Source organism: Dipteris shenzhenensis, chromosome 28, assembly GCF_047967505.1.
Source record: "Dipteris shenzhenensis isolate YYH24624 ecotype China chromosome 28, Dip_SZ_1.0, whole genome shotgun sequence".
NCBI lineage: Eukaryota > Viridiplantae > Streptophyta > Polypodiopsida > Gleicheniales > Dipteridaceae > Dipteris > Dipteris shenzhenensis.
Genome location: NC_141623.1, coordinates 1,663,880 through 1,679,344, shown reverse-complemented (window position 1 = coordinate 1,679,344; position 15,465 = coordinate 1,663,880). Strand labels below are relative to the sequence as shown.

The 15,465-nt window shown below is 52.1% G+C and overlaps 1 protein-coding gene across 5 annotated transcripts in view; it reads right to left on the bottom strand.

The window, feature by feature from the left end:
• LOC147883024 (putative aarF domain-containing protein kinase At5g05200, chloroplastic) overlaps positions 1-15,465 on the bottom strand; it is an 86,164-nt gene that overhangs the window by 20,582 nt on the left and 50,117 nt on the right. For all 5 annotated transcript variants that reach the window (XM_087399911.1, XM_087399912.1, XM_087399913.1 and 2 more), the window contains 2 exons: positions 14,877-15,089; positions 14,608-14,709 (listed from right to left, as the gene is read on the bottom strand). In XM_087399911.1, the coding sequence (XP_087256037.1) occupies positions 14,608-14,709; positions 14,877-15,089 (315 nt within the window). The remainder of the gene's footprint in view (positions 1-14,607; positions 14,710-14,876; positions 15,090-15,465) is intronic.

The following is a 15,465-nucleotide window of genomic DNA, read 5'->3' as shown; positions in this document are numbered from 1 at the left end:
AACATTCACTTGTATTGAATCAAACTAACTTGATTACAACCAAGCCGTCTCGGCTTGCAGTAAGCACTCCCTATCCTAGTAAGCTCAAGTCAGAGGAAAAGAAGTTGGCACACTGCTCTCTTGTTCTCTTCTCTACCTATTACAACCATATCATTCTACCTAAGAAAACCGCCTTCCAAAAAGATATGCGCTCGGTGCGCCAACCTCCATATGCTAATTGGTAGTGACACCGTAATCTTCTGCACCTCCACTACAAAACTCGTGCTCGGCTCAAACCATCGCTTCCATCCAAGGTCGGCACTCGGTAACCACACTTAGACTCGGATTAGCCTAACCTGAGGGCTAACATCTCGCCTCAACTACTCTTGGCCGTGTCCTCACGGACTAGCAAGGACTAGCCATTGCTCGAACGCGGAGGCTCTAGGGTTGAAGCCGCATGATCGCTAATGTCAATGCCTTCGACGGAGTGGAGGTCGAGGACGGACTGGCGGTCAAGATGGACCAGCCTCATCTGTGGTAGAAGCGCAGGGAGGGGAGCGTGGTGGCTCAGCTTTAAAACAACGCCCCTTGGGTGGCCAAGGATAGATTTCACTTATATCTACGGGAGGCCGCTCGGGGTTGCTAAGCCACTCCATTGCCCACGCTTCGGCTACAGGGTCTTCGAATGGCTCGTCGATGTCCAGTACCATTGCAAAATTTATCGTATAGCGCTAGACCTAGTTGACCCACTCTTGCCACTTCATGCCGAGATCCTTACATACATCTTGTATATTGTCATGCATGGAGTTAGCTTCTGTCACATGGCTACTTATGAGCTTCTTGAGCTCCTGCAAAGATGACCATAGTATGTAGGTAGCTCGGGCATGGACAACTTCGGCAGTTGGTATACTTTGGCGAGCCAGGATCAACATGCACTTGGTCTTGAAGATATTGTGTTAGCCTTGAGCGCATTCTTGGACAAAATGGTTGAACGCCTTTATTGGTCAGTCATATACCAAGACCACCGGCTGCACTAGTTCAAGGACACCTTGGTGCATTGAATGGGGGGGAGCAAACAATTCCATCTCCTAGGTTTGCCGCTACAACCGGTAACGAATGGGCATCTCCTCCCGATCCAGAACTCGGCGCAAAACTTTCGTAGTTGGGACTACAACGGGGAGACCCTGAGTTGGCAAAATGAGCTCGGCATCCATTGTTTGCTTTGTTTGTACCCCTGCTTTAGTTGTGTCTCCCAAAATTGTGACCTGCATTGCGGCATCTGCAAAATTGTGATCCCCATATCGCAGTCGGTCTAAGTGGCTTTCTCGGTGCCTTCCGCTTGCCCTGTTGAAAGCGGTGTCGAGATTCCTTCTATTGCCTTGGTCTGTGAAGCACCTCCCCCTTCAGTGGATTGTTGCCCCCAAATGCCCACATGTCCGCTCAAATTTGATAAGTCCCGCACATCAGCCTGGCCATCTGTGCCATTGTGGTCTGGTGGATGTCGGCGAGGCAGCTTGTCTAGATGTTCGTCAGGAACCTAGAGGCAGACTAACTGCTGTAGTTAGTTGTACCTATCCAGCATGGCCTGTAATTGCGTGTTCTCCTTCAGGGCCACGTTTCTCTTGTTCCAGAACTTCAGGTCCAAGTCCCTTGCTGCTACCAAGCCTCCGAGGTTTTTTTTTGTAAGCACTGCAAGGTATGCTGCAACTTCATGTTCTTACTGGCCAGGGTCATTACTTCTCCTTTGGCCTTACTCGAGAGTGTCTTTGGTCTTTCTACCTCGCACTGCAAGTTACCATAGCCCGTCTACAACTCGGTGTGAGCCGGCTGCAACTGCAAGTAGTTTTGAAGCATCTTTTCATCGTCCGCGTTCCTGCCCTCTAGTTGTTCCTATAGTGACTTGCATTCCGCAGATAAGTCCGCCTCGGCTTGACGCAGGTTTGCCGTTTGTTCCTCAAAGAACCTTGATTTCTCCTCCTATACTTCAATTGAAGGAATAAGTTGTGCTCTAGTACCTGGGGAGGGATCCAGTGGTTGGCCAAGAAGTTTAAGGCATGTGCCGCATGCACCATATTCTCCCTTAACATCTACCACTGACCCTCGGTGGCAACCTAATCATGACGATTATTCTCTATAAGAAGGGGGTCTAAGGGGAATGGTTTTGCATGGGGTAGGCTCTACAAAGGCGAAGGAGGTGGAGGCAGAGTAATAGTGGCCAATGTCGAACCACCTTTCTATTGCTCGACCTTTTGTTAAGGCTCGGCATCACCGTGTTCTATCCAGACTTCCCTCCGCTCCTGGGACGTGACTTCTTCTTCCCGCTGCTTGGGTGTCCCACTGCCCTTTGCTCCTTTGGTCACTTCCATTTCCATGTCCCCGTAGGTGCCCTTTTGGCTATTCCCCTCCGATTTGTCCTGTTTTGGCTCCTCGGAGGTGCCCGCAAAGCTATTCCCCTTTGGGTTATCTTGTTTCAGCTTGAAGGCGCCCTTAGCAATGTTCCCCTCCGGCACTTTATCTTGGGTCTTCTCAACCTCATCCTCCTCTGTGGCTTCTTGCTGCTCTTGTTCGTCCTTATCTTGTTAAAGAATTTGGAGCCACAGATCCATTTCCTCTTAATGTCGAGTCACGCTTGATGGAGTTGCAGATCCTACCTATAGGTGAGATAGACATTTTCCAAGTGGCTGTAGACATCAAACAGAAAAAGGATGAGCACATCGCCAAGTAGGAAGATATTTTTCCGAGTAATTTTACTGAGGATATTGAAGGAGAAAGGGAGATTGCTGAGGTACCAGTGACTCTCACTCGACTTGGTACTGAACAATTGATTCTAGAGCCAACACAAGAATTGAACCTCGGAACACAAGATCACCCTGCTATAGTAGTGGTAAATGCCAATCTTTCTTCCGAGCAACTCGGAATGATAAGATATTTATTTGTCAAATACAAGGATGTGTTTGAACTTTGCATGGAGTTATACAGACTTAAGGGGAGTTTCTCCTGAGTTGTGTCAACACAAGATACCTTTAGTGCCAGATGCTAAACCAATTCGACAACAAAGGTACAGAATGAATGCTAACTATGCCAAACAGGTACGAGCCGAGTTGGATCAACTCCTACGTGCGGGGTTCATCTATGCCACCGATCGTAGTGACTGGCTCTTTCCTAAAGTGGTTGTGCCCAAGAAAAATGGCAAACTTCGAGTCTGTGTGGAATGCACAGACATCTCCTGATCCATTTCCTATACCCTTTACTGACATGAGATGTACTTTTTTATTAATGGTTATAGTGGTTATAATCAGATCACTGTGGCTCCAGAAGATCAGTCCAAGGCTGCCTTTATTACGGAATGGGACGCTTATGCAACCAAAGTTGTGCCTTTTGGATGAAGAATGCCTCGTCAATCTTCCAGAAGTTTATGGTTGAAACTGAGAGGGGAAGAGTAGTGGAAGAGAGCAAGAGAGTGAGAGTGAGAGAGAGTGACACTCTAGTGCGGGTGTGAAGAATGATAAGCCACACCACAAACTCACTTGTGTTTTATTAGGATTAGGTTTACCCTATGACTGTCTTAATAGGTGTCCTATCTTTTAATGAAGGGTTGGCAATGTGCCTTTACCCGAGGGGAAGAGTAGTGGAAGAGAGCAAGAGAGTGAGAGTGAGAGAGAGTGACACTCTAGTGCGGGTGTGAAGAATGATAAGCCACACCACAAACTCACTTGTGTTTTATTAGGATTAGGTTTACCCTATGACTGTCTTAAGACAGTCATAGGTGTCCTATCTTTTAATGAAGGGTTGGCAATGTGCCTTTACCCCAACAGAAACTTTTTAGATTACCTTACCGAGTTCATTGCCATTTTTCTGTGTCTATTCCTCACATAAAGATCATCTTGGATACCTGGAGAAGGTTTTTCTGAGATGCAGGCACGTGGGTATCTCATTGAATCTAGCGAAGAGCGTATTTTGTTTTCGAGTCGGGGTACTAGGAAAGATGCTAAGTTTGAATGGAATGCCGAGTTAACTGTAGTCTCCCATGATTTGAAGAACGAGCAATGACTACTACTATTCTAAGGCAACCAAATGGGATGTCATCTTCCATGTGCATGTGGATGCTTCTAGCTATGCTTTGGGCATTATTCTGGCTCAGTGAATGGGCGTTGGACTATCCCATATATTATGCCAGTCGATTATTAACACCTGCCGAGTCAAATTATAGCACTACCGAATGAGAAGCTTTGGGAATGGTATTTAAGGCATTACTTACTCGGTAATCATTTTGTGTTCTATGTGGATCATCAAGCCTTGCTTTATCTTATCAATGAGACTGTCATTCAAGAACGACTTGTTCGTCGGATGCTTTTGCTTCAAGAATTCAACTTTAAAATCATTCATAAGCCGAGCAAGAGCCATGTGGGAGCTGACTGTTTACCCAAGTTACCAGCACCTGAGAATACATAAGGAGTTAACATGGAACTGCCAAATGCTGAACTATTTGTAGTAGAGTATTATGAGAATGAGTATGCTGAGTTGATGGATTATTTATCTAAAGGCATATTTCCTGAAACAATGCCTCAGGATAAACGCCGGCAACTAGCCTTAAAGGCTTGGAAATACACCTTGATCGGTGGACAATTGTACCGACAATGTGCAGATGGAGTCCTTTGTCGATGGGTTTTACCACAGAGCGAGCTATCGTGTTGCAGGAAGCTCACTCGGGTCCGTCAAAAGGGCATTTCCGAGGGGAGTTAATTGCTCGAAAAGCCTTGCAAGCAGGTTTGTGGTGGGAAACCTTGTTCAAGGATGCTCAGACTAAATGCATGCAATGTGATGTTTGTCAATGCACTGGACGACTATTGGCTAATCAGTCTATGCCCTTACAACCTATTAGACCATAGGAGGCTTTCCAGCGATGGGGTTTGGACTTTGTTGGTCCTTCTAAACCACTCAGGTTCACTCAGAAATAAATACATCATTGTTGCCATTGACTATGCTACTAAGTGGGCAGAAGCTAAGGCACTCCGAGACAACTCGGCTCGGAGTATTGCTAAGTTCATTTTTGAAAATATCATATGCAGGTATGCATGTTCTTTGCAGCATGTCACTGCTGACCAAGGGGCACATTTTCTCAATGATGTGATGCATTCACTCAAGAAGGAATTCAAAATCATGCATACATTCTGCTTTGTGGGCTTATAGAATTGCTTACAAGGTGACTATTAATCTTACCCCCTTTCGTATGGCCTTTGGCTTAGAGGCAGTTGTCCCCTTAGAATTTATTGTTCCAAGTCTTTGAATTGCTACTGAGCATCACTTAGGTGAGTCAGAAGCAATCAAGAGATGATTGCATCAGCTAAGCCAGCTGGATGAGTTATGTCTCCGAGCAGCCTGGTCACAGCTAGTGATACATTGCAGAAGAAAGGCCTGGCATGATAGACACATTGTGCCTAAGCATTTGAAGAAGGGTATGCTTGAGTTACTTTACAATGCTAAGTTGGGGCCTATCAAAACAAATTTTAAGATGGGTTGGAATGGACCCTACCGGCTAATGGAAGTCTTTGACAATGGGAAAGTTCAACTCAAAGATTTAGATAGCAAGGTGTTCTCCAAGTTGTACAATTGAAGCGAAGTCAATCCATACCGAGCAACGAGTTCTTCGGACAAACAGAATTCGGAAACAGCCCACTTAGTTGACAATGTCTTGGTGAATAGTCTCTGCAACCAGAATGATATCTGCAAGTTAGCAGAAATCTGAAAATTCTTCCAATGAGGAGCTCCACTGGGCTTCCAACCTCTAAGGCTGTAGCAAAAGAAGGTAAGGCGCTTCTCTCGGTGCCCTGCATCAATCTATTCTCACTCCCCAAGGTCCCACTGCAAATACTTTATGGGGACACCTCCATACTGAAACGTCCCTTTGGGATAAGATGAATGAGACCCTCTATAAGTGAATTAGGCGTGCATCAGAGTCACAAACGCACTGTAGGGCTAGGTAACATGGTCTCCAATCATGTCCCAAAAAGCAATAAAAAGGGAAGGTGTAAGCTCATTTGCACCCGGGCGAGAATGGATTATACTTTTGATTGGGGGACATAAGGTTGGTCTTCTCAAACTTTATGCCCCCAACGATAGAGGTGATCATGTCTTGTTTGAAAGGAACTTCTCTCTGGGGCACCAACTACACAACGTGCAAGTGGTGGGACGAGGTGTGTGTATGAGGTCTGGAGTGGGCTGGTGTGGGACATCATATAGATGGTGTGCATACGTGTGCCAGATTCTCATGTCGGTGAGGGGTGATGGGGACCTACGCTCAAGGAATCTCCACCAAAAATCCTTAGAGTTGTTGCTGTAAAAGATGTGCAGCAGCTCCTTCTCATTTTGACAAAGAAAAGCCTGCTTCTTCCGACGTACGAGAGCTGAAGGCAGGAGCACTGAATGAGGAAAAAGGGCAGCCAAGGGGCCCTTTTATAGGGCTGGACTGAGCCAACCCAGTCTGTAAACAGCCGACTGAGTTGGTCTGTTTTACAGACTGGTTAGCCTACAACCAGCCTATAAAAAGCCCTCCCTGGCTGATTTGCCAGGGGAGTTTTTGGCCAGCCTTTGCAGGCTGCCTTCCATGCTTACCTGTCCAGCCTTGGGGGACCCTAAAGGGACTCCTAACCTTTTTACCGAAAAAACAGTGCTAACTATATTACTTCAAGAACAAGATACAAAAAGTCAGCTTGTAGCTGATGGGCTGCGTACACAAATCGGACACAGCCCTAAAAGGTAACACAATAAATCACTCTCTCACGTCGGGATAAGGCGAGTGTGAATGAACAGCCATCGGGGTGGTGAGTAGCACCACCGAAGGCCCTGCGAGGTCTGCTCGAAAAAGAGGCCCTGAGTGTTCCAAGCCCGAAGGAAGCGTCTCCGCTTCTCTTGACCGGACCGGGAATCTCCCTGAATCTGGTCCCACTGGCCTCTGAGGGTATGAATAATCTCGCACCAAATATCAGTCATGACCTGGGCAGTCGATAAGGAGGTGCCACCGAGGATCTGCGCGCAACGCGAGGTCCAAATGTGCCACCCTGCTATGCTGCTGATAATCTCCCAGACTGGCTGCCTCTCCTGAACTCCTGTATCCGCCTCTGCTAGGTGCTGCGGGATACCCTCGAGCAGCCCCCATGTACCCTGCGTGATAAGGAAAGTGGGGTCCTGCTGGCATGCCTCGAATAAGTGATGTAGACCAGGTGCGGTGCTGCACCAACAGAACGCGCCCCACGTGATCAAGCCTAGCTCTGGTGCTGCGCGAGTCAGAATCCCGAAAGTTCACCTCCACACTTCCTGGGCGCGAGTGCAGCTCCACAGGCAGTGCTTTGGTGACTCCTCAACCACACGGCAGATCTGACAGCGTCCGTCCTGGCCTATCTGTCTCAACCAGCAGCTCCCCACCGGAAGACCTTTGTGGGCGAGAAGCCACAGGAAGTAGGAGATCTTCCGCGGCCGCCAGCTCTCCCACAAGGCCTTCCAGAAGGCCTGCAAAAAGAATCTGGAGATACCCTATGCATACCAGCTAGCCCGCTGGGTGGGGGGGCGACTCTGCATCCTCCCAAGAACTCGCCTGCCCAAAGTCGTGCTGTAGGCGAAGAAGGAGGTCGGTCCCTGTCCTGTCACAACCTCTGGCCAGCTCCACTCTCCTGGGTCCCACTCAAGCTCTGACAAGGCCCGCCCCTCCCAGAGCCAGAGTCGCCAAAGCTGCAGCTGATCTTGCTCAATGCTAGAGTCGATACGCCAGACCTTCCCCAAAAGGCCTACGATCCAAACCCTCTGCCATGGGAGTAGGGGGTCGATGAGTGCATCCTCCCTCCTGAGTCGTCCATCCCCCATAACCACGAAGAAAGAAATAGAGGAGTCGACCATACGTCCTGCGACCACCAGTGGGATGCCACGGGGGGTGAACTGTCCCAGCCAACGGTCGTCACCAGGCATGAGGATCTGAGGCTCCGGTGGAACCAACCAATCAGCTGGGATCGCGCCGTCGATCTCCGTGCGTCTCGCCTGGGCTCCACGAACACCTCCAGCGGCGTCTGCTAGATCAGCCGTCTCCAAATATCTGTACGTGTCCCTCCAAACTCGAAGGGACCGGGCTGGCCCCCTCATCCAACCATCCCACCTGATGTGTGATCTCTCCCCCAACTGAAGACCCTCGGCATCTCTGACCTGATCGTTCCAGATGAGCGGCTGGCGATCAATCTCCTCCTGACAGCGGGGAGGGGACTGAATGAGACTGAGGCGGAGCCGCCTCCAAACCATGAGGAGGCTACGAACGAGTGGGGAACGGGGCTGAGTAAGTGGGGCGGAAGTGAAGATCCACCTGAGGGACGGGAGCCACTCTCCACCTCGTCGCAGGACACAAGAACCGACCCCCTGCTGAAGTAGCATCTTCCACGTCTGCCCCCCCGGGGTCAAACCGCGGATGACTAACTTGCCTAGCAAGGCCTGACTCTGCAGCTCTGGATCGATGACTCCCAGGCCTCCCTCAGCTTGCGGAAGAATAACTGTCTGCCAAGCAACCCTGGCTCTGGTATCTCTGAGGCCATCCTCCCCGGACCAAAGGAAGTTCCGAACCAGCCTCCTAAGCTGTGCCACACTGGATCTCGAGAAACACCAACAGGAAGCCACATACCAAGCCGTGGCAAGGAGGACTTGGTTGACTACCAAGGCACGACCTGCAAGGGAAAGCTTAGCAGTACTCCAAAAAGCCAGCTTCCGTCGGATGGAATCTAGCACCGGGAGAAACTGCTGAGCTGGCGTGATGTCCAGGCTGACCTGAAAACCCAAGTATCTAGCTGTCTGTCCCCGCGGGATCCACCTGAAACCCAAAAACCTCCCCCACTGAGAACGCGCCCCGGGGTCTGTGAGGAAACCAACTGATTTGTTCCAGTTGATTTTCGCACCAGCAGCCGAACAGAAGACCTCCAGGGCCAACCTCACCCTCTCCAGCATCAACTCGTCGTCCTGAACATACAGGGCTGTGTCATCCCCGTACTCCGAGTCCAAGAGCTCCGTGTCCTCCCGGAGGGGGAGGCGAACACCCCTGATCCCTGTAGACCTCGCCCGGAGATAGTAAGTCATAGCCTCGGCGAAGAAGAGAGACAGGTAAGGGGCAAGGGGGCAGCCCTGACGCACTGATCTCTCCAAGCCAAAACGCTCTCCCAACCTGCCTCCAATGATGACTCTGCTAGAGGCTGTCCTGTACAAAGCTGAAATGCCCTGAATCCAACCTGCTGGGAAACCTAGCCGCTCCAGAGTCCCCTCCAGAAAGGACCAGTCCACCCGATCGTAGGCCTTCTCAAAGTCGAGAAGTAGGATGGCTAGGTGTGATCCGCTGTGCTGAGCCCACTCTGCCGCCTCTGAAAAGGTGAAGACATTGTCCAGAATACTGCGATCCTGAACAAAGCCTGTCTGAGTGTCGTGAATGATGTCTGGAAGTAGAGGCCGGACTCTGGCGCTGATCATCTTGGCTAGGATTTTGTAGGCAGTGGTAAGGAGAGTGATCGGGCGCCACTGACGGATCTCCTGTCTATCTCCTCCCTTCGGGATGAGGCAAATCAATCCCGAGGAGAGGCTCTCTGGCATATAACCGCTGCTGAAAATCCTCTGAAAAGCTGCTAAGAGGGGCTGATGGATCTGGTCCCAGAAGGAGGTGAAGAATGCCCGGGATAGCCCATCCTCACCTGGGCATCTCTGTCCATCGATGGCCATCAAGGCCTCCAGCATCTCATCCGTGGTAAACGGTGCCAACAGCGTCGCCTGCATGCTAGGCTGGACCAAGGAAGGAGTGTGTCTCCACACCTCCTCGCGGGCACGACGAGTGCGAGGAGCAAGTGGCTCCTGCTGAAAAAGGGTCCTATAAAAGTCGGTGGCCAGTCCCAAGACCTCTCCCGGATCCGTGACAATGTGTCCCGACGCTGTCCTAAGACTCCGAAGCTGATCACCTGCAACTCTCTGGCCATGTGTCCTGAAGAACTCCCTGCACATCCGGTCACCCTTCCGAGCCCGGAAGGAGAGAGAGGCGTGATAGGAAAACTCTGAGCGACGCTGGAGTGTCTCCTCAAGAAGGGCTCTGGCTCGAAGGGCCTGGATCCGAAGCTCCTCCGAGCCCGGGGATGCCTGCTGGAGCCGCTGAATGGAAGCGAGGTCTCTCCGAGAAGGGCTCTCTCTCTACCCCACCACTCCTGTCGAACCTGTAGGGCTGCGAGCTGGCAGATCTGGCTGGACTCCTGCAACGCCTGCGCCACCGAATCAACCAAGTCCTCGCACTCGCCCCAGTCTCTGTCCCAAAGATCACAAATACTGTTGCGCACGTCCTCCCTCGAGAAAATGGAATCGGGAATCCGACATGAGCGGGGGGGAAGGGTCTGAGCTGCCGAATCTAATGATAAGAGCACCGGCGCATGGTCGGAGAGTGTCGTCCCTGGAACTATACCGGCCTGACCGCCTCTGCTGATGGCTCAATCACTAACATAGAATCTGTCCAGCCTCTCCAGGAGTCTGCCTCCTTCCCTGCGGAAACCCCACGAGAAGTCCAAGCTCCCGTGCCAACGCCGGAAGGACGGGTCTCGCCAACAGTCCCTTCCTCATGTCGCAAAGATAAAAGAGTCCCAAGCGGACTGCTCTGCCTGAGCCATACCTGTAAACTCCGGTCCTCTGCCCTGCTGGTCCTCCAAGGTCTCCAAATTGTTGAAGTCACCTCCAACAATCCAAGAATCCATGTCTGGGAGAATCCCTGTAAGTGTCCTCCAGAAGGTGGCTCTACAACGGAGATCTGTGGGGGCATAAATGTTGAGGATTCCAACTCTGGAGCCCTCTAATTCCGGGCCTACCCAAAGGGCACGACCTGGAATCAACGTGCCATGATCGAAAACTCCCTGGGCTAGCTGCTCTCCCACGGAAGTACAGACACCACCACTCCTCCCCAGTGCGCCGATCGAGGGCTCCCAATAAGTGTGAGAGCGACCAGTGAGGATCTTCCCACATCTACGGGAGTGAGCCGCCGAAAGCTTGTGTTCCTGTAGCAGAAGTACATCCACACGTCCTATCACTGCTGGCTGAAGTTCCTGTCTCAGAATGAGCTTCCTGGGACCACGGGTGCCAGAAGAGTGAAACCCGTTCACATTCCAGGATACGAGGTGTAGGCTCATGGTGAGGACTGGGAGGCAGCGAACAACTGTCTGCTCGCGGTCGAGGTCGAAGAAGAAGCTGACACTTCGGAGGAGAGGCGCTGGCGCTTATGGGAAGGTTTGGAGGGGGAGGCGGGGTCCTCCTGCCCGTCCTTCAACACCTTCAGCAAAGGCGAGAGGCCTTTGGTACCATGAACAAAGGCTTTCTCGAGCCAGCTCGAGATCTCTGAGGTGGACATCCCGTAGAAAGCACGGAGTTTCTGAGGCGTCCAGGCTCTGACATCTTGGGGGAGGGGCCAAGACAGGGGGGGCCTGAGGATCACAATCAGTCTGAATCGTTTGGCGGCGCAACGCCACCGCAGGCGCACGTCACCCTCGGACCACTGAGTCTCGAGAAGCTGCCCACCAGACGGGCCTATCCAGGAACAAATCTGAGCATGCGTCTGCTCCCTGAGAGCCTCCCAAACCGAGTCGTCTGTCCAGGTCTCGGAGCCGTCACTGAGGAACGTGAAAGCAAAACTAGGGCCATCCCTAGGGGCCAAGGCGGCTATCTTCCCATCCGCCCCTTTGCGGAGCAGGAAGATACTGATGTCGAGGCAAGCAGGGAAGGTCCCGAGGTCGGCCACGTCCAAGTAGTCCCAGGGGCCAGATCTGTAAAAGTCGCGGGGGAGCTCTCTCTCCTGAGGCTGAGGCCCATCTGAGTCTGCCACTGAGGGGCTAGCGGACGGAGAAGCCTGCACCGGAGGTGGTGGAGACTCCGGGTGTCCTATCAGCGGAGGGGGAGGGGTAGGGGGAGGAGGCTGGGGAAAAAACAGCTCAGACTCCTCAGGGGCGGCTGGCGGTGGAGAAGGAGGAGGGGGAGCGGGAACTACCCTCGGCTGGGGAACCGACGGAGCAGCTAGCTCTGCGGGAGAACTGAAAGAGGCGGGGGGGGGAGGGATGGGGCTGCAACTGAAACTGGGGCTGAAAAGGAGGGGAAGAAGACTGAGGACGCGGGGGCTGAAGCTGCGGGTCGGGAGGCAAGGGGTGCCGTTGGAGGACGGGCTGGGGCTAGAGGGGGGGAGGCTGTGGAGAGGGAGAAAGGGGGACCTGAGGCTGTGGAGGGCGGGCTACCGTCGAGGAAGATGCTCTCTCAAGTCCCTGGGGCGGCTGCCTATCGGGTCTCTGGGGTGCAGCTACAAGTGGGGTAACCTCTGCCTCCTTGCCTTTATCAGAAATCTTCTTGTTCTTTCCCTTTTTTCTTCTAACCTCAGTCCAGCCGCCAGCTAGCTCTGGTCCGGGCTCCGGCTGCCTCTGCTCCTCCTGGCGTGGCTGTCCGAAGGGGGGAGGAGGGGACGGAGCGGGAGGAGGCGGGGAGGGCCGAGAAGAGCTGGCGAAACGTGGACAGGCAGCCGCCAGGTGTCCAAAGCCGTGACACCTCAAACACTGTCCTGGCTGTCCGGTGACTACCATGCTCTGGGTGATGCTGCCGGCACCTGTCACTATCTCGATCACTGCCGGGAGAGTCACAGGATCCGCCACAGCCACACGGACTCGGGGGGCTCCTGCCGTAGTCACCGCATCGGCGAAGGTATCGTGCATAACCCAGCCGAAGTGGGAACCAAGGTCCCTAACAATCGGCCGCAGCTCAGCAGCAAGACCAGGAAAAACCAGCGTCACTGGATGGCGAGGTATACGGAATCGGGCATCAAAATCTGCTGCGCTGAACCCACGGTACCACGGGACTATCATGATAATCTTCCCGTCCACTAACGTGGGGGAGCCAGCAATCAGGTTGCTCGCAGCTTTCGCACTGGAGAGTTTGAGCCAAAAGATGCCCCTTCCCATAAGGGCCACCTCCACAATATGGCCGTCCTCTAACATGAGAGTGGACTGGCTGACTTGACCTAAGACTCTGGCTCCAATGCAAGCAATATGACCTAAGAGGGGAATGTCCAATGACTCTGCCGTAGACTGATGTAAGAGCAAAGTCATTGGCCACCTCCTGAACCCGAGATGACTGCTGCTCAGTCAGGATGACGCGGTAGGCATCTGGAGAGGGAGGGACCGTCTGGGCCTCCGGTTCCGGGCAGGGAGCCGCCATACCGCCAAGACAAACTGCGAGGCTTCCGATGAGGAAGAGGCTGTCACCCTAAAAACGGGGGGGGGTAGAAGCGAGAGGGTGGAGCCTGGGTGTGGCGGGAACGGAGGTGGCGCACGAGGTGGCGGACGGGGGGTGGGGAGGAAAGGAGAGGAGAGGCGGAGGGGGCGAGGTGGGGCGAGTGAACGGAAGGGAAAAAAAAAAAAAAAAAAGAGAAGTGAGTGGACGGGCTGGCGGCGGGGGTGAGCGGAGAGGAGCGAGGGGGTGGCGGGCTGGGGTGGGGCGGTAGCGGGGCGGGATGGGGCGGTAGCGGTTAGGGCAGTAGGACGGTAGCGGGACGGGGGTAGCGGGCTAGGGGGGTTAGCGGGGCAGTAGGGCGGTAGCGGGCGGTAGGACGGTAGCGGGACGGGGGGTAGCGGGGCGGACGTAGCAGGGCGGGGGGTAGCGGGCTGGGGCGGAGGGGGGTAGCGGGGCGGGGGTGAGCGAAGGGGTAGTGAAGCGGGGTAGCGGGGCGGGATAGCGGGCGGAATAGCGGGGGTAGCGGGCGGGATAGCGAGGGTGAACGGAGGGGGTAGCGGGGCGGGATAGCGGGGCGGGGGTGAGCGGAGGGGGTAGCGGAGGCGCGGGTGAGCGGAAGGAGTAACGGCGGAGGGGGAGGTAGAGGTACGGCGGGGAGGAAGGGGATCTCGCAGGAGCAGGAGCAGCTCACAGTTGTTTGACGCATCTATGGATGCAGGGACTCCTAACCTAGGCTTAAGACCTAAACTATAAGATGAAACACTTAGCCTACTGTTCTCCAGTGGGTACTAGTGAACAAGAATTGACTTGCTGACTTGACCTAAGACTGAGAGACTGACCTACGTAGCTTGTGCCTGACTGTCCCTGGACAAGGGCTCACAAAGGGGTCACAGCATACGACAAAATCTCCTATCTGGGAACTATAATGCACTGACACTCCTATCTGGGAACTATAATGCACTTGTCAGTGTAGCCAGTGTGTCACCTTGCACCCAAGTGCAGGGGTGCATGTGACACCATCTGTGAGAAAGTAGTCTGATGCCGCGATAAGATATATCCAATCTGGATCTGTCGTCCAGAGGGGGTCCTCCGTCTTGAGGGCTGAAGATATATCTATATATGTATCCATGCAAGCAATGCAATGCAATTTTTACCTACGGATAGAAAATAGACATGAACTTCAGTAGATTAACATTTGGAGTGCTTCTGAAATAAAATATGTAGCTGTATTTACCATCTCCCTTTGTTTGTGTCAGTAACAGGATAGGATTAATTACCTGACTACATCATGGGAGCAGTTGAATGCGAGTTAAATGCATCAGTACAAATACAGAGATCTAGCAATTCCTAAGTCTGAATAAGGAAGATCGTTAATACCCAAACGATGTTACGTAAATCTGAGCGCATCAGTACTTCCATTCCTTTGTGTTGCACCTTCATCACAACCTGAGTACCGTTCCGCAAAATCCCTCCATGTACCTGAAGATTATGCCATGGAAATACTAGCACACCTTCTGCATCCCCTTGAAAAACAATGCATATCATTCAAATCCTTGCCCTCCTGCCAACCATCACTGAATTCAAACTCGAAGCCCAACACCTACCACCGCTCAAAGGCAACAGAAATGAATAGGAAATATACTTACCTGCGCAATGGAGGCAGCTGCAAGTGGCACCTTCTCCACTTCCAAAAAGACAGCATTTAAGGGCACTAAACCCTTTTTAGAAGATGAATAAGATCCCCAAGATGATTTTGCAAGCTGTTCACATATAGTTTGCCGAACTTCTTGAAAAGGGCGTGCGGGGGCACTATCAAACAGCTTTGCTAGATGCTTTGTCCACGCCTCTGGAATAAAGTCCTGTAACTTTATAACATCAGATGTGTATTTCGTGCTTTCTTGATCAGATGCACGCAGGGTGCTGAACTAGACAGAAGTAAAGGACTTTCGATGAACGAAAGATATTATGAATCTTAATAAGAAAGAAAATCCTTAAAGGTTTTAATAAGCAAAAGATTAGTTAGGCATTCAATAATGTGCAGAACACATACTCTACAAGGTTTAAGACAATAACAAAGCCATGAATCTGGTGCCACTTAGCATCAACACTCTTCAATACATATACATGAAAAGCCCATGCTTACTTGCTAACACTACATTTCCTTAATGCAGAACAAAAAGTGCATGGTTTTGACTTGGTGTCTTCTTGACAATAATCCATACGACCTATACATCC